The 23,419-nt window shown below is 41.8% G+C and overlaps 1 protein-coding gene across 5 annotated transcripts in view; it reads left to right on the forward strand.

Moving 5' to 3' along the window:
- Positions 1-23,419, forward strand: part of EPB41L4A (erythrocyte membrane protein band 4.1 like 4A) — a 334,648-nt gene that overhangs the window by 72,605 nt on the left and 238,624 nt on the right. The window contains exon 1 of one of the 5 annotated variants that reach the window (XM_073677371.1): positions 9,087-9,179. The exons of the other annotated variants lie outside the window; for them this stretch is intronic. Coding sequence (XP_073533472.1) covers positions 9,102-9,179 — 78 coding nt within the window. The 5' untranslated portion in view covers positions 9,087-9,101. Of the gene's footprint in view, positions 1-9,086; positions 9,180-23,419 lie in introns of those variants that run through there. 5 annotated transcript variants of the gene reach the window in all.

Consider the following 23,419-nt stretch of genomic DNA (forward strand, 5'->3'; position numbering starts at 1 on the left):
AAGACATTATTTCTTCCCTTCCACTGGTTCAGGGGGCGGCAGCTTTTCTTGCTGATGCATCTGTGGACTCGGTGAGGTTGGCAGCAAAGTCAGCAGCACTGTCAAATGCGGCTCGGCGAGCCTTGTGGATTAAAAGCTGGCCAGGGGATTTACAGACTAAGTCCAGACTGTGTACAATCCCGTGTGAAGGGGAATACCTCTTTGGTCAGACCATGGACGACTTATTGGAGAAAGCGGGGGACCCTAAGAAGGGGTTTCCATCAGTACCTCTACCCTCCTTTTAAGAGATCGTTCCGGAAGAGGAAATTTTTCCGGAAGAGAGATTTCAGGGAGCAAGACAAGTCTGATGAAAGAGGTCGAAAAGGTAGAGGTCTACTCTTTGGTCCGTCTCCAAAAATTGAGCAGAAGACAGGGGATACACAATCAGCCCAGGTGGGAGGGAGATTGTCATTTTTTTTTTGTCCCAGCTTGGGAACAGATTTATCATAGTAATTGGATTTTGAGCCTGATTAAGTATGGTCTTAAGTTTCAATTTAAAGCATTGCCTGACAAAAGGTTCATGGTTGTTCCCTCCAGTTCTTCCCCAGAACGCCAGGCTGCCCTCGTTTCGGAAGTACAAACCCTAATAAGAAAGCACGTCCTGATTGAGGTTCCGGAAGCTGAAAAGGGTCTTGGTTTCTACTCCCCGCTCTTCTTGATTCCGAAACCGGATGGAAGTTTCAGGACAATTATAAATCTGAAATCCCTGAATAATTTCCTTAAAATACACACCTTTAAAATGGAGTCTTTAAAATCCGTAATAAAGTTACTTTTTCCCCACTGCTATATGGTAGTGCTCGATCTCAAAGATGCGTATTACCATATCCCAATTCATAGTGATTACCAGAAATACTTGAGGCTGGCCATTGAAATAGACGGGGTGGTTAAACACTTCCAATACACTGCACTCCCCTTCGGTTTAGCTATAGCCCCACGGGTTTTTACTAAAGTAATGGCGGAAGTTATGGCCCATATAAGAGAAAGGGACATTCTAATTATCCCTTACCTGGATGATCCTAAACCAGGGGAGGAGTCCTGAGGAGATAATTTGCATATTCCCACTGCATTTTGGGGTAAGTGAAGAGTCTCCGCGAGCTCAAAGAACACTGGATTTTGGCTGTTGGAGCTGAAAACCGCGCGCCGGCATTTTGAAGCTTTTTTTTTTTTTAAGCTTTTTTCACTGTTTTCAGAACATTAACAATAAGAACATGGAAGAGTCCAGGAGCCATTTGGTGAGCTGCATATCCTGCTACATGTTCACAGACTTGCCAGTGGAAAAGCCAGACTTCACATGCCAGAAATGCAAGCTTGTGTCCCTGTTGGAGGAAAAGTTGCGAAATCTAGAAGAGAGGTTAACTACCTTGAAAATCATTAAGGAAGGTGAAGAGTTCTTAGACAGAGCAGAATTATCTCTTCATGATTCAGAAAGAGAATAAATTTGAACTGCACCTGACGAAACAGAGGAATGGAAGCATGTGACCCACAGAAGCAGGAGGATCGAGAGGCAGTCAGCACCCATACTGCTCAGGAACCAGTACCAGGCTCTCACGCAGGAGAACCATGAAGAAATACAGCAAAATAAGACTTTGCCAGCAATGAATAACCTTGTAAGCCCTCAGAATCCTCCTGGATGGAGAAAGAAGAATGTTGTGAAGAAAAAACGGAGAGTGGTGGTCATGGGGGATTCCCTGTTAAGAGGAACAGAGGCCGCTATCTGCAGACCAGACATAACCTCAAGAGAAATGTGCTGTCTTCCAGGAGCAAAAATTAAAGATGTGTCTGACAGGATATCAAGACTCTTCAGACCTACAGATCACTACCCATTCCTGCTAATACATGTGGGGACAAATGACACCGCAAGAAAGGACCTGGAAACCATCTGCAGTGACTTTGAAGACTTAGGCAAGAAAGTGAAAGAATTGGGAGCGCAGGTGGCCATGGAACAATGAGGTGGAATAAGATTCTACAGGTGAACAACTGGCTACGTCGATGGTGCCATCAACAAGGATTTGGATTTCTGGATCACGGAATGAATTACCTATACGATGGACTACTTGCTAGAGATGGGGTGCACCTTACGAAGACTGGAAAACATGTATTTGGAAGTCGCCTTGCTACACTCATCAGAAGAGCTTTAAACTAGAACAATGTGGGAAGGGAAGCAAAAGGCCAGAAAAAGGCATACAGCTGACAAATACTATTGAGATCTCTGCTACTGGAAGTGGAAAAGAAGAACAAAGACAAAACAATTTTTAAATAATAAAAATATGGGAGGAAGAGAAACCAATCACAAACTAAAATGTTTTTATACAAATGCACAAAGCATGGGCAACAAACAAGGAGAATTGGAACTACTAATGCAGGAAAAGGAATATGATGTCATTGGAATCACTGAAACTTGGTGGGACGATACACATGATTGGAATAAAAGGCTAAAAGGATACAACTTATTTGCAAGAAACAGACTTGATAAACGAGGAGGAGGTGTTGCATTGTATGTTAGAAAAGCGTATATCTGCACAGAGATTGAAGCTTCAGAGACTGGGAGTTCTGTGGAAACTGTTTGGGTAAGAATACAAGGAGAGAACAACGGAAAGGACACCATTGTAGGCATTTACTACAGGCCACCTGGGCAAGCTGAAGATATGGATGAACTCTTTATGTATCAAATGACCAAGTTCTCCAAAAAATATGACGTAGTGGTCATGGGAGATTTCAACTATCCAGACATTTGTTGGGAATCTCTCTCAAGTAAAACTAACAGGTCAAGCAAATTCTTATTCTCTCTTGCTGACAACTTTATCTTCCAAAAGGTAGGGGAGAAAACGAGGGGATCTGCTACTTTGGATCTAATCCTTATAAACAGGGAGGAAATGGTTGAGGAGGTAAAGGTGGCTGGGACCCTAGGAGGCAGCGATCATGCTATTATAGAATTTTGGATAACTAGAGGAGGAAGACATGTGAAGACTCAAACTTCAAGGTTAGATTTTAGAAAGGCAGATTTTAAGAGACTCAGAAAGAGAATAGGAGGGATCCAATGGCTGGATGTCCTTAAGGACAAAAATGTCCAGGAAGGATGGGAAATTTTTAAAAATGAGATTCTCAAAGCACAATCGTTAACAATCCCGAAAAGTAGGAAGAATGGGAAGCATTTAAGGAAACCAGGATGGATGAACACAGAACTTAAACACATGCTAAAAAGAAAGAAAGAAATGTTTATTAAATGGAAAGAGGGAGGCATATCTAAAGAAGATTATAATGCAGTCTGCAGATCCTGCAGGGCACGTATCAGGTTAGCTAAAGCTGACAATGAATTAAGGCTTGCAAGAGATGTCAAAAGCAATAAAAAAGGATTTTGGGGGTATGTCAAAAGTAAAAGAAAAGTCAAAGATGCTATAGGATTTTTACAGGATGAAAATGGAGAAATGGTAAGAGAGGATGTTGAGAAGGCCGAACTTTTTAATTCCTATTTTGCATCTGTTTTCTCTCAGAAAGAAAATGTAACATCAACTGATCTTCACTGTCCTTTTAAAGGAATAGAGGAATCCAAGTTATCTGTAAACAGAGAGATTGTGAGGGAACATTTAGCTAACATAAATGAGTTCAAGTCTCCAGGTCCAGATGAATTACACCCCAGAGTACTGAAGGAGATCGTAGAAGAAATTTTAGAACCACTCTCCATAATCTTTGAAAATTCTTGGAGAACAGGAGAAGTCCCAGAAGACTGGAGAAGAGCAAATGTTGTTCCTATCTTCAAAAAGGGGAAGACGGTGGACCCAGGGAACTATAGGCCGGTGAGTCTGACTTCTATACCAGGAAAGATCTTTGAACAAATTATTAAACAACATGTATGCAAGTACATGGATAAGAATGAAGTGATTAACCAGAGTCAGCATGGGTTTGTAACTAACAAGTCATGTCAGACTAACTTAATTTCCTTCTATGACAGAATCACTGACTGGGTGGATCAGGGAAATGCTGTCGATATAGTATATCTTGACTTCAGCAAAGCATTTGACAAAGTATCTCACACCATCCTTATTGAAAAAATGACCAAGTATGCAATGGACCAGGCAACTGTTAGGTGGATTCATAACTGGCTTAGTGATCGGACTCAAAGGGTGGTTGTAAATGGCTTCACATCCAGCTGGATGAATGTCTCAAGTGGGGTACCACAGGGCTCCGTCCTGGGACCTGTATTGTTCAACATCTTTATCAATGATTTAGATGAAGGAATTGAGGGTAAACTGATTAAATTTGCTGATGACACAAAGCTAGGAGGGATAGCTAATACTAGAGAAGAGAGAGAGCGGATTCAAAAAGACCTAAATAAACTGGAGCAGTGGGCAGCAACCAACAGAATGGTTTTTAACAGGGAAAAATGCAAAGTACTACATCTGGGCAATAAAAATGAAAAAAGCATATACAGAATGGGAGGAATAGAGCTAAGCAACAGTACATGTGAAAAAGACTTAGGTATACTAATAGATCATAGACTGAACATGAGTCAACAGTGTGATGCAGCAGCAAAAAAGGCAAATACAATTCTGGGATGTATTAACAGAAGCATACAGTCTAGATCACGTGAAGTCATTATCGGTCTTTACTCCTCTTTGGTCAGACCTCATCTGGAATACTGTGTACAGTTTTGGGCACCACATTTTAAAAAAGACATAGACAAACTGGAGCAAGTTCAGAGAAGAGCGACCAGAATGGTGAATGGTCTGCAAACCATGTCCTATGAGGAACGGTTGCAGGATTTGGGAATGTTTAGCTTGCAAAAAAGAAGACTGAGAGGAGACTTAATAGCTGTCTACAAATATGTCAAGGGCTGTCACATTGTAGAAGGATCATCTTTATTCTCATTTGCACAAGGAAAGACTAGAAGCAATGGGATGAAACTAAATGGGAGGAGACACAGATTAGATATTAGAAAAAACTTTTTGACAGTTAGGGTGATTAATGAGTGGAACAGGCTGCCACGAGAGGTGGTGAGTTCCCCTTCAATGGACGTCTTCAAACAGAGGCTGGACAGACATCTGTCTGAGATGATCTAGTGAATCCTGCTTTGAGCAGGGGGTTGGACCAGATGACCCAGGAGGTCCCTTCCAACTCTACCATTCTATGATTCTATGATCTCCTGATAGTGGGGAATTCGTTGGTTCAATGCGAGACCCACCTGCAGGAGACCATGTCGGTCTTAAAGAGTTTGGGGTGGTTTCTAAATTTAGAAAAATCTAGACTATCTCCACTCAAGGTACAACAATATCTGAGGGTCATATTAGATTCCAGGAAATAGCTATGTTGTCTTCCAGAAGAGAAAATTGATAGAATCCGGGAGTTGGTAGAACAATGTATACGTAAACCTTCTATGTCACTCCGTAAGGCCATGTTACTATTGGGAACCTTCACCTCCACTTTTCCTGCGGTTCGTTGGTCACAATTGCATTCAAGAGCCTTTCAGTGGGATGTGTTGTACAATAACGCAGCTTTAGAGGGGCATCTAGACTGTAAGTTTACGCTAGGTCCTCGTGCCATATGGTCCCTTTGTTGGTGGTTACGACAAGACAATCTTGCTAAAGGGGTTCCCTGGGAATGTAGTACAACTGCAGTCTTGTCCACTGATGCAAGTGCTACAGGTTGGGGAGCTCACTTTGAAGGGAAATTAGTGCAGGGAACCTGGTCAAGCAGTGAGCAACAGTTGTCATCAAATGTTAAGGAGCTTCTGGCGGTGCTGCATGCGTTCAACGAGTTCCTTATATATTTTCAGGACCAGCATGTCCGTGTACTCTCGGACAATCAAGTCACGGTAGCTTACATAAACCACCAAGGGGGAACCCGCTCAAGAAACTTGATGAGGGTAGCGAACGCACTTCTGCTGAAAGCCGAAGATCACTGTCTCTCTCTTTCGGCTACTCATCTAAAAGGCAAGGAAAACATCACAGCGGATTTTCCTCAGCCGTACTTCTGTAAAAGAAGGAGAGTGGTCCCTAAATACACAAATATTCTCCAGAATCGTAGAAATGTGGGGCCTTCCGACTGTGGACTTATTCGCAACAAGAGCCAATCGGAAAGTGGAAAATTTTTGTTCCTTATACCCCAGAGAAGGACCCCTGGCAGTGGACGCCTTTATGGTTCCCTGGAGGTTTCCTCTGGCATATGCCTTCCCTCCCATGATCCTGCTCCCAGCGGTGATAAAAAAGATCAGGGCAGACCGGGCCAGAGTGATACTCGTATGTCCCTTTTGGCCCAAAAGACCGTGGTTCCCTTGTCTCCGGAAGATGTCCATATCAGATCCCTGGGTTCTTCCGGAGATTCCGGACCTCCTCACTCAAGGGCCACTTTCCCATCCTCCAACCCCGAGTCTACATTTGACGGCGTGGAATTTGAGAGGGTGTTATTGACCAACAAAGGATTCCCCGCAAATGTAGTGAATTTATGCCAGGACCTGGAGGAAGTTTCTGTCCTTTGCATAAGTTAAGGTGGAGGAGGGGCCCCCTATTGGGAAAATTCTGGAATTTCTGCAGCGAGGCTTAGAATTAGGTCTCACTACCAGTACCTTGAAAGTACAGGTGTCGGCGTGGGGAGCTTTATTTTCTTCCAATATTGCAGATAACTATTTGATAGGCCGTTTTATAAAAGCTTCCTTTAGGTGTAGACCCATTACCAAAGCAAAGATGTCTCCCTGGGATTTGAATTATGTCTTAGATGCCTTGACCAGTCCTCCTTTTGAGCCACTAGATTTAGTCTCCCCCAAAATGATTTTCCTAAAGACTGTCCTGTTAGTAGCCCTAACTTCAGCCAGGAGAGTCAGTGACCTACAGGCCCTTTCAATATGCCCTCCATTCACGCAAATTCTGGACGATAGGATTATATTAAAACCTGATCCTGCCTTTCTTCCTAAAGTGACCACTCGATTCCATAGAACCCAGGAAATAGTTCTCCCAACTTTTTGCTTTCCGCCCAAAAATCAAAAAGAGGAGAGACTTCACACTTTAGACGTTAGGAGGTGCGTACTAAGGTACTTAGAAGTATCAGATGGCTTTAGAAAGGATAAGTCCCTATTTATTTGCTATCAGGGGGCTAGGAAGGGTTGTAAGGCCTCAAAGGCTACAATCGCTAGATGGATTAAGGAGGCCATTTCCCTCGCATACTCCTCAGGGGATAAAGAGATACCAGAGGGATTGAGGGCGCATTCTACCAGAGCGGTGTGAACCTCCTGGGCGGAGAAGACAGGGCTTTCCATTGAGGAGATTTGTAAGGCTGCCACTTGGTCTTCTCCCTCTACTTTCTATAGGCACTATAGATTGGATCTGGGTGGCTCTGCAGATCTCACTTTCGGGAGAAGGGTGCTTCAAGCTGTGGTCCCTCCCTAATTTCCTTCGTCTCTGTAATTCTCTCACGTGGTGCTGTCATGGATGACCGAATAAAGCCTTAGTTACTTACCGGTAACGGGATTTTTCGGAGCCCATGACAGCACCCGTATATTCCCTCCCTTCACTGGTGTTGTGCACTCCTGTAGATTTGATTTCTTTTTGTGCACCCTTGTGGGAAATTGATGAAAAGTAATGTACTTAATGTGATTATGTTTTGTTATAACTAACCTTGGCGGTACTCTCATGCTCTGTTAACTAAACTGAGGCGGAAAGAGAGGGCCGCCCTTTTTAACTTGTAGGTTTCCTGTCCTTGATGGGCGGATCCTCTCTCTCACGTGGTGCTGTCATGGGCTCCGAAAAATCCCGTTACCGGTAAGTAACTAAGGCTATTCCCACCGCCAGCATTCCAGTTTGTCATGGGGGCAGCACTGGCGCTGGTTCAGTCTTCACTCTGTGTATAGAGAGCAGCAGCTGTAACCGCACCCCCCGCACTGACTGACAGCCGCTCAGCATTGGGGCTCAGCTGTCAGTCAGTGCCGAGTGCGCAGTTACAGCCGCTGCTTTCTATACACAGAGCGGTGACTGAACCCATGCCGGCTTCACCCCCAAGGCTGAATCCGGAATGCTGGCGGCATTTAATAATGTTAATTTCCTTACAGCAGCGTGGGTCTCAGCTCAGGCATTGGGCAATTTAACAAAACTATTAACCTGCAGATATTGGGATAAAGTTTTTTTTCCAGATGACAGGTTCCCCTTTAAACGGCCGCGCATACATCAAGGTTTTTCTAAGCAAAGCCACTTCAAGAGAGAGCTGGCGGTCTTATTCCTGAAGTGGCTTCGCTGGCGATTTGGCCATCGTTTTCTTATGGCGGCCAGCGTCTTTTTGCTATAATTTAATCTATGACTACCCACCAGTTTCCTTACTCTGAAGTGGTTACTAGAAGCCACAATAAGTTGCACATGTGCACAGACATGATGTTTTTACATTGCTGTGCATTATAGTAACTTTTTCAGCAGTTTTGCAGCGATTTTTTTTTTCCAGCGGGTTCCAGACAGAATCTACCTGAAAGACATCGTGAGCACATACCCTGAGATCATTTCTGAGAGTGGATGATCAGAGCAGGAGACAATGGCAAGTGGACAGAGAAGCAAACTTCTGTAATAAAATATATAACAAAGGTGTTTTTTTTTTATCTTCACTTGTATTATTATTTTATGAAGAAGTGTAGTTCCTTTTCAAGTCTAAGGTTTGATCCCTTTACTTGATCATTGCTGCCCCTCACAAGTCTTTCTGCTTTCTTCAGCCTCCATAGCAGTGCTCTCACCCACATCCTCTCCTTTCACTCTCGCATCCCCCTCGTTTTAAATTTTTTTTTTTTTTTTTTAATTCTGACTTTTCTAGCCTTCGCTATTCTTTCCTCTGTAAGTCATCCTCCTTGTGTTCTCTTTTACTTGGGCTGTATACTTTCAATTACTTTCCTATTTAGGCATTCTTATACACCTTCCTGGATACTTATGTAACTTTTCTGCCATAATGTTTCATATATGATATATTTCAGGAAAATTCTACTAAAGGGCTGCTTCCCCAGCAGCTGCACAGAGCCTCTGCTTTTTTCTTTGGCCAGGCCGGCACTGCACCTTTAAACTTGCTTAGGTGCTTGCCCGGCCGCGTCACAGCTAGGAGACATGGCCCTGTGCGTGGCCATGTCTGCCAACGTGACTTCACGCAGTGCACACTGCTACACCAGCAGGAGCTGGGGGATGGTGAGTGACGTGTGATTGTGTGTGTGTGTGTGTGTGTGTGTGTGTGAGACAGTGTGTCTGTGTGTACATGTATGATTGTGTTTTAGCTATGTATGTGTGATATGTCTGTTTATATGTATTTTTGTGTATATATTCAAATATGTTTGTGTGTGTGTGTGTGTGTGTGTGTGTGTGTGTGTGTACACGTGTGCACATTTCTGTGACCCGTAGACGTTCAAGTTTGCATGTGTATACATGACTGCTTGTGCATAACCACGTGTGCGTGTACTGTGTCTAGGGAGCGCCGTGCGGCCCTACGCTGTATCTGGGGAGCGCCGTGCGGCTTATACTGTATACAGGGAGATTATGCGGAAGCTCATATTGTGTGTAGGATCTCATACTATATATAGGGGATGTCAGCATACTTAATTGTGCTCAATATTAAGTCATACAATTAATGTAAAAAAAATAATTAATATGTTTAATATTAATATTGAGCAGAATTAATTTCAGCCTATTGGTTCGGCCTCCACAACAGTCAGTCTTTCATGCGTCCCCTTGGGAAAATTAATTTCCTACCCTGCTCTATTTTGTATAGCGCTATGTTATGCATAGTGCTGTACACAAGGGAAAAATTTGCGGGGCGCGCAAGGTGTGCCCCACTATCTTTTTCCGTTTACAGATCTGCACCAGAGTACTTGTATGTTACTCACATTAACTATCACATGATTTATCAAAGGGGATCATGTGACATGTCACGTGATACACCAGGTACTGGGGCCCATGCCTTCTAAACTGCCCGGGGCCCTGGCTACTCTTAATCCACCCCTGCCGATCAGCTGTTATCGGTGTCGGCGGTGGGATGTACTTACTTGCAGAGCTGGCAGTCTACTTGTAGTGGCCGGGGCTTGTTACTGCACATCCGCCTCCTATTCACATCAATAGGAGGCGGATGTGTAGTACCCTGTGGCAGCCACTACAAGTAGACGGCCAGCTGCGGAAGGAAGTACATCCGGCCGGCGGCCACTGATAGAAATGATCGGCGGGGGTGCCGGGTGTCGTACTCCGGCCGATCAGGCATTGATTATCTATCCTAAGGATAGGTCATCAATGAAAAAGTAGTGAACAACCTTTAATTTTTACTAGACTTGTTTCTCCTTATTGAACCCTTTTTGTAAAATTGACAACATTTTTAAGAAACCTAAGGTCTTGAAAAAAATAAAATGAACAACTTACTGTTTTAATACTTGCACAACTTGAGTTAATGTTTCATAAATCTTCTTTCACGACAGTTTTAACTCTGCAGCAGCAAACTCTACTCAAGTGAATGTTTAATGCAATGCAAACACCGCAGTGTTAGAGGGCGCCGCTTTATTTTACCAACTGTCACAAGTGGTCGTAACATATGAGGCACACATTACCACTCCTGAGGACAAGGAGATGTAGGCTTTAGCAGTCAGTTCTTTCCAGGAGCCAACTTGACTTAGTGGTCATAGGAAGAACTTAATGTAAAAAAAAAAAAAAAAAAATTAGAAGTAAGAAACTTTGTAGATTTTCTTTTCGCCTCCTGGGAATTATCCAGCTTTGTCATAGACTATTTATTAAAAGTTAAAACTGCATACAGTGTAATTGTCAGCTCCTACCCTCTGGGAACTCTAACATACTTGAAGTACAATTTGCAGGCATATCCCTTGTGTAAGCCAACATGTCTGCCGAGTCTGAACCTCAGGCGACAGATCACTCCTCCTTCTCATATGGCCTTTAGTGAAGACTTGTCATGATGAAGACAGCCATGATGTAAACCAGGGTAATTTTCATCTTCTCCTTTGCTATATGTAGGTATAAAGGTTATTTATATGTCTCTGGTTTTATAATTCCTATTTTTATGACCCTGTAATGATATTGGGCCAGTGTAAAATAAAAAAACTGATAAAACAATCATTGGTAGAGACTGTTACAAAATTTAACTATTTAGATTTGAGAGTCCTCAGTGGTTGATACCTTTTAATGGCTAACTGAAAATGGCTATTTTCCTGAAATTTAACTTCAATTTAATAGTAAAAGTCAATCGGTGAACAGTCAATGGCAGCGCATGGACGATATTTGTATAGACTGAACGGTCCGGTGCTCATGCATTCATTGGCTTTGATTGATAACGTCACGTACAATCTGTCAGCTTTGCAGACAAGTCTTTTTGGGTGAACATTTGTGTTTCCTGTAAAATAGCAATTCTAGAGCGTTTCAGTAATGTTAATTTTTACTGTTTCTGCGTTATTTTTTTCTGAAAATGTATGAATAGTTTGAAGAATTGTCATGACTAGTTTAGTTTGAAAAGAGGTTTGTACTATGCATGGATTTTGCTGCAGATATGTGATGGAAAATTCTGCACCAAATCCACGACATTTGAATCTACCCTAAAAGTCTGATTCTTTTTTTCATTTCCGATTTTGGCAATTCAGTGATTTTGAGATTCACAAAAGGAACAGTCACCAAAACCATAAATAACTTCAGTCCAATATGGTGGCATTTGCTTTTGGTAAATGACCCAAATATGTTCTGTTATCGCTCACTTACTACGGGCACATCTGCAATCACTGGCGGTCATTATCTCATGAATACCCGTCTATCAAAAGAAAACCACATACAGCAACAGCGGTATTTCCTCAGTCAGTGAGAGAAGAAGAAATGCTACATTGCACCTTAGGCCACGGCCCCACGATCAGTATTCGGTCAGTATTATTTCTCAGGAGTGGGAGAAAAAAACAGGAGTGGGTGATAAATGCAGAATTGGTGACTTGTTTCTATTATACCTTTCCTATGATTGATCCTCACTTGGTTTTGGTTCCCACTCCTGAGAAAAAATACTGACCAAATACTGATGATAGGGCGGTGGCCTTAATGCATTTCTTTCTCGCAGATGTCAGTGGGATCTATATAGCTTGCTTGGGGATCCATGGCACAAGTATCAGGTGGACACAGCGTAACAAGCATCGTAGAGAAGCGTGGCTTCTAATAAGGTGCAATTCGAAGTATAATTTTATATTATTTCTGTATTTTTTTTTCTTTTGTTTTTCTGCTGCTTTTGTACACTTTTATTGTACAACCTTGGTGGTTCCATAATTGTTCTTGACATCTTCTTGGTTATTGAGAAACTTTTAGCACACTAGCAAAATTCTAAGTTGGGTTGTCCCACGATTGAATATGAACTTACTCTGTTGGATCATTATGAAAACATCAGAATTATTCAACTGCTTTTATAAAGAAAAAAAATACCCTGTGTCTAGATATTGCAATTATATATTGCTTTGATGCCCCCTGCTCTTTTTCCATTCCCCCCTAAGAAAGTCCACCTACTATGTCCAGTGGTGGTGAGAGCTGTTTCTTCTGTCCCAGCTTGTATTGGCTGGACAATAGCAGCGATGACTCCACCGCCCCTGTGCCTGAGGATCTTGTGAATAGAAGGACATATGTATGCGCACCCAGCGGCTTATAGACACCAGCGTACCTGCATATATTTTGCTATAGGAAGGCTTCTTTGTGGTCTTTCTTATCGTCTTTGTGGCAACTTTACCACCAGCGTCGTCTTCATTTTTTTTATTTTTATTTTTATAAATTTTATATATATAATAGTGTCAGCTTCCAAGCAGAAGCCGCCTGAAGATTGGCCAGCTCACTACTTTTAACCACTTCTCGACTTTCGAAGCCTAGAGCAATTAAACAATGTTAAAAAGATGGAACATGTGCACAGCAAGTCGTTTTGACCTTGCAGTGCATATGTTTAATTATTTTTAATGACCGGTTTTTCAGGCGGGTTACGGAGTGTATGATGTCATGTGCACATACCGTATTTTGCGGACCATAAGACGCACCCCAAATTTTGAAGAGGAAAATTATTATTTTTTTAATGTGTCAAATGAGGATCCTTCTTAAATAGTCTGAATTTAGCTTAGCGGGGGAGGTGTGGAGAGGGGGTCGGCAGTGGAGAGAGACCACGGGAGGCAGGGTTGCCGCTGCAAGAAGCCAGCGGCAGCAGGAGTGGTACGAAGCTGTGGGCCCTGGGTTGAGACTCTGGGAGGAGGGGGTGTCCCGGAGGCGGGCTTCAAGAAAATGTTGGTGGTGCAGGCTGGAGCCGAGTCCCCCTCTGCACATTCGTCTCCTGGCGGTGGACTTCAGGAACATGGTCGCTGGAGGTGGCGAATGCGCAAATTGAGATCTCTGCTAGTCATTGAGCTAGATATGTGCATGTTCTGCCTCCGGCTGCCATTTTCTTGTAGTCCACTGCTGGGAGATAAATCTGCATCACCAATATTTTCTTGAAGTCCACCGCCAACACACGCCCTCCTCCCTGCCCAGGTGCCACAGCATCGCCCCACTCCTGCCGCCGCCGGCTTCCTGCAGCGGCATCCCTGCCTCATGTGACCCCGCTCCACCACCTGGTAAACTACATTTGGACTATAGATGCACCCCCATTTTCCTCCCAAATTTTTTGGGGAAAACGTGCGTCTTATAGTCTGCAAAATATGGTACCCTTATTGTAGATGGCATGGCAGAATTTTCTAATGAATGCTATTGAAAAAAAGTTCTGTTTTGTGTGATGTAACAACTTGCTTAAAAGTAAACTAGTGGATTCATGCTGGCAAACTATGGGCAGCATGAATCAGAGCCTGAGTGCATGACCAGAAAGCTATATATTTTTTTGACATTTCAGGAGAAACACATAGTTTGAACAGACTTGACTGGTGCGATGCTGCCCCTGGCCGGCTTCTTCCCACATCGCTTCCATATTTTGCGCAACATGAATTGAACCAGTTCCATTTAACATTATAGAGGGAAAAGTACAGACCACATTGGATCACAGATAATAGTCACCAGAAACAGGGTTAGCCTACCATCACTGACAACACTAGGTTGAAATCAGAATAATTAATACTTGGCACTTCATAATGTGTTTTACAGCGTACATGTTATATTTTACGGGCAGCGTGTATCAGGCACTTGCTGTATGAATTCAGCTAGACATGTTTGACTCTGAAACGCTGCGGCGTTTCAGAGATACACCTACTTTGAAAGCCGCCAAGAACCGAGCAGCGTTGGAGACTAGTCAGACAGGAGAGTCCCTGGCGGCTTCTCCCCACCACTGCCCTGGAGTAACAGGTCTCTGCCTACGTGCGCATATAGGGAGATCGTGCAGCAAGGATCCTCTGTGAGGTTAAATTTAATATAGCTTTGTAAGATTCATCACAAAACTAGGGATGTCAGAGGTGACAGTCGCCCTGCAGTTGGTTGCAGGAGATCTCTATGTTAGGCATTACAAACATTTTCCTAGAGGCTGGCTGTCTGTAGGACCCAGCAGCTACCTCCCTCTGGCTAATTAGCTCCCTGGCCTGGGTGTATAAATGTCTGAGGGAGGTGCCGGCAATATTCATTACTACTTGTGAGGCTTAGCAAGCGCAGTACTTCGTCCTCTCTGGAGCTCGATGCCGTGTGCGCAATTGTTTGGAGTCGTCTAAAGCTAAGCAATTTCCACCCTGTTTGTCTACCCTTGTTGTCTACAGAGTTTAGTGGAGGTTGACTAGTGCTCATCTCCTTCCTTCCATAGCCATATGCCAGGGAAAGTCAGGGCGAGGCACGCGTGCTGCGATTGGTGAAGAGCCAATATAGGGATGGTAGTTGAGACAGGGTGACATTAGACCAGACTAGGAGGTCTTCACTCCCCCCTTTCCCCAGTGTTTGTGCTCCCTTTCCCTCTTCCGTCTGAGTTGCAATAAGTTTTTCCCACACCTTGTGTGACACCTATATCCTCTTCATTGAAAACCCTGCTCTTTCTATTCTTGGGAGTCCAGTGGGAGGTTCTGCACAATCATACACTAAATAGAACCTTCCACTGGACTCCAAAGCATAGTAGGAATTAAAATAAACATGTTATATACAGTAGTGTTCAAAATAATAGCAGTGTGTTCAAAAACATGAGTTAAGCAAAAAATCTTTACTAGTTTTTATTTCCATGCATTGGGAACATTGCTCACTGTTTTCTAAGTCAAAACATGAAGAGAAATGTATATAATTTTTAACTACTTTACAGAAAATAACAAAAACTGAACATTGGGCTGTTCTAAAAATTAGCAGCATCTGCATTTGTCTTTACAAACTCACAATATGTACTCCTTTTTTTTGAGGATTTAGCATTCCTGTGAATCACTAACCTAATATTTAGTTGTATACCCACAGTTTTTTAAAACTGCTTCACCTCTATGTTCCAGAGAGTCAACCAACTTCTGGCACCTGTCAACTGTTATTCCAGCCCAGGATGCTTTGACTACATACCACAATTTTTTGGCATTTGTTGGCTTTACCTCAGACGGCATTTTTGCTGTCACCCCACAAGTGTTCTATCGGATTAAGGTCCGGGGATTGGGCTGGCCACTCAATAACCTGAATTTTGTTGAAATGGAACCAAGATTTTGCTCATTTACTGGTGTGTTCAGGGTCATTGACGCAAAATAACATGACTTCCAAGTATTTTAATATACAGTACAGACCAAAAGTTTGGACACACCTTCTCATTTAAGGATTTTTCTGTATTTTCATGACTTTGAAAATTGTACATTCACACTGAAGGCATCAAAACTATGAATTAACACATGTGGAATTATATACTTAACAAAAAAGTGTGAAACCACTGAAAATATGTCTTATATTCTAGGTTCTTCAAAGTAGCCACCTTTTGCTTTGATGACTGCTTTGCACACTCTTGGCATTCTCTTGATGAGCTTCAAGAGGTAGTCACCGGAAATGGTCTTCCAACAATCTTGAAGGAGTTCCCAGAGATGCTTAGCACTTGTTGGCCCTTTTGCCTTCACTCTGCGGTCCAGCTCACCCCAAACCATCTCGATTGGGTTCAGCTCTGGTGACTGTGGAGGCCAGGTCATCTGGCGTAGCACCCAATCACTCTCCTTCTTGGTCAAATAGCCCTTATACAGCCTGGAGGTGTGTTTGGGTCATTGTCCTGTTCAAAAATAAATGATGGTCCAACTAAATGCAAACCGGAAGGAATAGCATGCCGCTGCAAGATGCTGTGGTAGCCATGCTGGTTCAGTATGCCTTCAATTTTGAATAAATGCCCAACAGTGTCACCAGCAAAGCACCCCCACACCATCACACCTCCTCCTCCATGCTTCATGGTGGGAACCAGGCATGTAGAGTCCATCCGTTCACCTTTTCTGCGTCGCACAAAGACACGGTGGTTGGAACCAAAGATCTCAAATTTGGACTCATCAGACCAAAGCACAGATTTCCACTGGTCTAATGTCCATTCCTTGTGTTCTTTAGCCCAAACAAGTCTCTTCTGCTTGTTGCCTGTCCTTAGCAGTGGTTTCCTAGCAGATATTTTACCATGAAGGCCTGCTGCACAAAGTCTCCTCTTAACAGTTGTTGTAGAGATGTGTCTGCTGCTAGAACTCTGTGTGGCATTGACCTGGTCTCTAATCTGAGCTGCTGTTAACCTGCGATTTCTGAGGCTGGTGACTCGGATAAACTTATCCTCCGAAGCAGAGGTGACTCTTGGTCTTCTTTTCCTGGGGCGGTCCTCATGTGAGCCAGTTTCTTTGTAGCGCTTGATGGTTTTTGCAACTGCACTTGGGGACACTTTCAAAGTTTTCCCAATTTTTCGCACTGACTGACCTTCATTTCTTAAAGTAATGATGACCACTCGTTTTTCTTTACTTGGCTGCTTTTTTCTAGCCATAATACAAATTCTAACAGTCTATTCAGTAGGACTATCAGCTGTGTATCCACCAGACTTCTGCACAACACAACTGATGGTCCCAACCCCATTTATAAGGCAAGAAATCCCACTTATTAAACCTGACAGGGCACACCTGTGAAGTGAAAACCATTTCCGATGACCACCTCTTGAAGCTCATCAAGAGAATGCCAAGAGTGTGCAAATCAGTCATCAAAGCAAAATGTGGCTACTTTGAAGAACCTAGAATATAAGACATATTTTCAGTTGTTTCACACTTTTTTGTTAAGTATATAATTCCACATGTGTTAATTCATAGTTTTTGATGCCTTCAGTGTGAATGTACAATTTTCATAGTCATGAAAATACAGAAAAATCTTTAAATGACAAGGTGTGTCCAAACTTTTGGTCTGTACTGTATGCAAACTGGTCCATGATCCATGGTATGCGGTAAATAGGTCCGGCACCATAGTAAGAGAAACCATCATGCTTCACTGCCTTCAGAGTGTATTGTGGCTTGAATGCAGAGTTTGGGAGTCGTCTGACTATGTCTACGGCTCTTGGACCCAAAGAGAACAATTTTACTTTCATCAGTCCACAAAATGTTTCTCCATTTCTCTTTAGGCCAGTTGATGTGTTCTTTGTCAAATTGTATCCTCTTCAGTACATGTGTTTTTTTTTTTTTAACAGTGGGACTTTGTGGCGACTTCTTGCTAAGAGATTAGCTTCACACAGGCGTCTTCTAACTGTCACAGTACTCACAGGTAACTTGAAACTGGTCTTTGATCATCCTGGAGCTGATCATTGGCTGAGCCTTTTGCCATTCTGGATATTCTTTGATCCATTCGAATGGTAGTCTTCTGTTTTCTTCCACGTCTCTCTGGTTTTGCTTTCCATTTTAAAGCATTGGAGATCATTTTAGCTGAACAGCCTATCCTTGTCTGTACTCCTTTATAAGTTTTACTCTCTCCAATCAACTTTTTAATTAAAGTACGCTGTTCTTCTGATCAATGTCTCGAATGACCCATATTTCTCAGGCTTTCAAGGAGAAATGCATGTACAACATGTGCTGGCTTCACCCATAAATTAGGGCCACCTGATTCACACCTGTTTCTTCACAGAATGATTGACCTCACTAATTGAACTCCACACTGCCATTATTTTGAACACACTCCCTTACAATTAATTATTCAAATACACAGACTCAAAAACATGCAGATCATGAATGTGGAGTCTGTTGGTTTTCTTACAATCTACTGCACCAACTGGGATATTGTTTGACATGTGGTAATATAATTTTATACCAAAAACAGGGATTAATCTGGTTAGTCATATTCGACTGCTGTTATTTTGAACACTACTGTATGTGAAGATTCAGTATGTCAGTGAACTCAGTATATCTTGCCCAATAACCTGTTAATGTGACATGCTCTCTTTAAAGACCTAGTCTCATTTTGTGGTTATGGGTTATTTGTTTTCTTTCTTTTCTGGACTCCTAAAGCTTAGTTATATTCAAGGTATCATCTAGCACATTCAGGTAAACACTTATCTAATATATATATATATATATATATATATATATATATATATATATATATATATATATATATATATATATATATATAATTAGATGTTTACCTCAATGTACTTGATATACTCACAATAAAGAAGAACAGTTGTCGTGAAGTCTGATCACTGTCCTTCATCAGCAGGGAATAGAATATTGTCATGGCTTTAAACTTCTCCTCATGACAGTACAAAGTAGTGTGTGCAGGAGATGCTACTGGAAATAGCATCTAATCCACCGAGAACTTTATATGTCTCATAACTGAGAAGATCTCTTCCTGGATATCAGACGCCGTCCTCTGATCCCATTACTACACACACCAAACTGACAACTGCTCCTATTCCAAGTGTCCTTAGAACTATTTAGCAGGTCAGAAGTCAGCAAAGTCATGCGCCAGTCGTGACATCGCTGATACTTCTGCTGCTCAGATTTCTGCCTTAGGTTAACATTTCAACAGTCTGAAATGCTCTACAAATATCTGGCAAAATCTCTCCCTTATTACCTGGCTTTTTTTTTCTCCATCATCATAACATTAAATTCCCGTCATATTGCAACTCAGTGATCCGGGATCTCATCAATACAGCATGTGCCCACACTCCGGCATTGTGACGCCAGTCATTCATCGACTTTCAGTGGAGATTATGCACATGGAAGCTCTCCCTGCCAGTGCGCACTATTCCACAAATACTCTTCATGGAAAATGATGGATAGAAATCTTTTTGGCATAGCTATTCCCTGATATTTTTTTTTTTTCGGGGGGGGGGGGAGGGGGGGTTTCAGGTCTCTCCTCCCTCTCCTTATGTTTGGATTACCTATTTTTGGAAGACAAGATTATTATTATTATTATAGCGCCATTTATTTCATGGCGTTTTACATATGAAGATGCACATTAACCTCTTTGTGCCATTTGCAGTATATATAAATTGTGGTCGGGAAGGACTTCCCGAATTATTTATTTTTAATATAAACGTCCTCTTGTCCCACAAAAAAAACAAGCCACTATACAGCTACAAAAGAAAAAAAGTAAAAATATAAAAAAAAAATCCTAAAATAATACATTTAAAATATATTGTACCCATAAATAAATATTTTTATGCAAAAAAAAAAACCCCACAAAACACATATTTTGGTATCATCGTGTCTGAAACGACCCAACGTATAAAATTGTCTCAGTTTATAACCCCTTCAGTGAACACCGTAAAAAAAAAAAAACTGTGCTTTATCATACCGTCAAACAAAAACTGGATTAAAACGCAATCAAAAAGGGAAATGTAAATAAATATTGTATCTCTGAAAACCTCAACTTGTCCTGCAAAAAATAAGCCGCCATACAGCTCAATCAGCGGAAAAATAAAAAAGTTATAGCTCTCAGAATAAAGCGATGCAAAAATAATTATTTTTTCTATAAAACTTTTTGTGTAAAAGCACCACAATATAAAAAAACTATATAAATGTGTTATTGCTGTAATTGTACTGACCCGAAGAATAAAGCTGCCTTATTAAATTTTATCACACGCGGAACGTCGTAAAAAGCAAAAAACAATATCTATTCCTGAATTGCTGGTTTTTGTTTATTCTGCCTCCCAAAAATCGGAATAGATATGATCAAACAATGTCATGTACCCGAAAACCAATGTAAACGTCAACTCGTCCCACAAAAAAACTCGCCCTCACATGACTTTTGTCAGCAAAAATATGGAAAAATTATAGCTCTCAAAATATGGCGATGCGCAATAAAAAGCGTCTTTTAGTGTGTAAAAGCAGCCAAATATAAAAACCCGATATAAATCTGGTATCCCTGTACTTGCACCGACCCGAAGGTTAAAGTCATCCAATCACTTATAATGCACGAGGAACGGCGTAAAAAATAAATAAAACCAATTCTTCACCTGTTGTTGATTTGTTTATTCTGCCTCCCAAAGATCGCAGTAAGGCTCGGCTCACATTTATCCTGCGCTCTACGCTGAGCGCTTACATCGGGGATTCCGTGTAAATCTCTGAAATACGTGATTCAGACAGAACCCCTGGAGGAAGATTCCCTGTAATGAGGCAAATGGACGCACTGTGTTTGCCGTTTGGCCTGTGATCCAGCGGTGTCCGTCTTTTTAGGTGTGCATAAAAGTGCTGTCGGCCACAGTTTTGTGCACTTCTTAAAAGGACACCACTGAAAAAAGGCAAGACTGAGTCCAGTGTAACTCTGCTGCCTCATTATGGTGAACTGATCATTCGAGGATTTCATCTGAATCGCGTCACTCAGAGATTTAGATGGAAACTCTAATATAAGTGCTCAGCGTAGAGCATCAGAAAAATGTGATCCAAAATGTTATGTAAAATGTTCCTAACATAAGCTTCAATCAATCCACAAAAAAAGCCCCTACTCAGGTCATCTGTTAACGGAAATATAGGGGGCTTCCACGCTGCTGGTAGCACAAAGGCTCAGGAAAATTTAAATTGCTCCTTGTTCCCCAGAAGAAATCCAATGAATTCTGCACTCCCAAATCCAAATGCCCAACTCCCTTCTGAGCCCCAGTGTGCCTAGACCACAGTTAGCGTCCACATGTTTGGCCTAACTGTAGCAATGAGAGCCCACCTAATTTACGGGTGCATGTCTCCAGAAGCACAAGCTGAACACAACGTACTGGTCACTACAACGGCAGTTTGCAATTTTCACTCAGCAGCATCCACTGCTGCTTGTTTCTGGAAAACCCCCATGGAGTCAAAATCCAGAGTATAAATTTGCAAAGGGGTATAATTTCCAAAATGGGGTCACTTGAGGGGGGATTCTGCTATTCTAGCACTTAGGGGCTCTGTATATGGAGTCCACATACTATTCTAGAAAAATCTGCTCCGTCCCACTCGAGTCTCTCCGTATGGCTAAGCAGTACTGTACAGCCACATATAGGGTATTTCTACATTAAGCAGAAATTGTGGGACAAATTTTGGTGCATTTTTACTCATTTCTCAGTGTTCAAATTTAAATCTGGGGCTAAAACTAAATTTTGGTGGTAAAAATGTAATTATTTTTTCTTCACTGCCCAATGGTACAACATTCTGTGACCCTCCTGTGGTGTCAATAGATCACTGCACCCCTAGTTGAATTCATTGAGAGGTGTAGTTTGTAAAATGGGGTCTCTTATGGAGGGTTCTGCTGTTCTTGCACCTCAGGGGCTCTGCAAGTGTGACATGGCACCCTCAAATCAGTCCAGCAATATCTGAACTCCAATATGGCGCTTCTTCCCTTCTGAGCTTTGCACCGTGCCTCAAAAGTAGTTTTCGACCACATATGGGGTATCTGCGTACACAGGAGAAATTGCACAACAAATTTTGGGGTCCATTTTCTCCTGCTATCCTTGTGAAAATGAAAAAATGTGGGACTAAAACAATATTTTTGTGGGAAAAATATATATTGTTTCTATTTTTACAGTTCCATGTTGTAAAATTCTGTGAAGCACCTGTGGGTTCAAGGGGCTCACCACACATCTAGATAAATTCCAAGAGGGGTCTAATTTCCAAAATGGTGTCACTTGTGGGGGGTTTCCACTATTTAGGCACATCAGGGGCTCCCCAAACGCGACATGGTGTCCACTAATTATTCCAACAAATTTTACCTTCAAGAAGTCAAATGGCGCTCCTTCCCTTTCAAGTCCTGCTGTGCCCCCACACAGTAGTTTTCCTTCACATATTTGGTATCTGCATACTCCGGAGAAAATGGACCCACAAATTTGTTGTGCAATTTCTCCTGTTACCCTTGTGAAAATTGAAAAATTTTGCGTCTAAAAAATTTTTTTTGTGAAAAAAAAAAAAATATTCCATTATTAACCCTTCAAGTGCTTCACAGGAATTAAACTTCTTGAATGTGGTTTTGAGCACCTTGAGGGCTGACATTTTTAGAATGGTGTCACATTTGGACATTTTCTGTCATATAGACCCCCTCAAGGTTACTTCAAATGTGATATGGTCCCTAAAAAAAAAAAAAAAATGTAAATTTTGTTCTCTCTCTGATTTAAGGGCATAAAAATGAAGTTTGAAAATTGAAAAATTTTCTAAAATTTTTATTTTTTTTCACAAATAAATGCAAGTCATATTGAAGAAATTTTACCACTATCATGAAGTACGATATGTCACAAAAAAACAACCTCAGAATCAGTGGGATCCGAGGAAGCGTTCCAGAGGTATTACCTCATAAAGTGACAGTGGTCAGAATTGTAAAATTTGGCCTGGTCATGAAGGTGAAAACTGGCTCGGGGTGAAGGGGTTAATGGAGGCCTTTTCTTATATCTCCCAAAGTAATGGAACTGGGGTGGGTCAGGGCATGAACAATGCCGGTCTTAATGAATGCGGCCAATTGGTTGTGGCACAACGTAGCTGAAACATAAGTAGACAGCGCGCCCAATATCACAGTGTGTAACTCCCATAACAGTTTGTTCTAGGACTTTTATATTGCACAGCACATTGACTTCATCATTGATTATTTTCTTTGAAGAGGGTTAATCAAGCACTGACCAAAATGACAATGTTCTTCTTTCCAGTTTGCAATCTTCCCTTCTGCATTTCTCATCCAACGACATGTTGAATATTCTGATTTTCTTAGGATATTGGTTTTTATGCTACATGTGATCATTGGCACAGAGGGTTTATCTATTTTGCAGAAAGAATACTTTGAACATTAGTTTTATGAAATGAAAGGTACAAACAGTATTTATAGGTCTGTGGAGCAGCCTTTGTTGTCTACTGAAAGCCTTACTGATGGGTATCCAGGATAAATGCATTCTGCTATAAAGTTTCATAGTACTTCAAGTCTGGAATCGTCAAGTACATGCTGATTATGTAATACCCCTACGAGTGCACTTCAAGGGCTTCATACTTGAAACGCCAGCTATTGCAGTGCACAAAAGAATCATTTTCCTTTCCAATTATACTGTAGAGGTACAAAGTTAATCAGATTTTCATTCT

The sequence above is a fragment of the Phyllobates terribilis genome, unplaced genomic scaffold (genome assembly GCF_046119375.1).
Source record: "Phyllobates terribilis strain yellow unplaced genomic scaffold, ASM4611937v1 Scaffold_1__5_contigs__length_1240528914, whole genome shotgun sequence".
Taxonomy (NCBI): Eukaryota; Metazoa; Chordata; class Amphibia; order Anura; family Dendrobatidae; genus Phyllobates; species Phyllobates terribilis.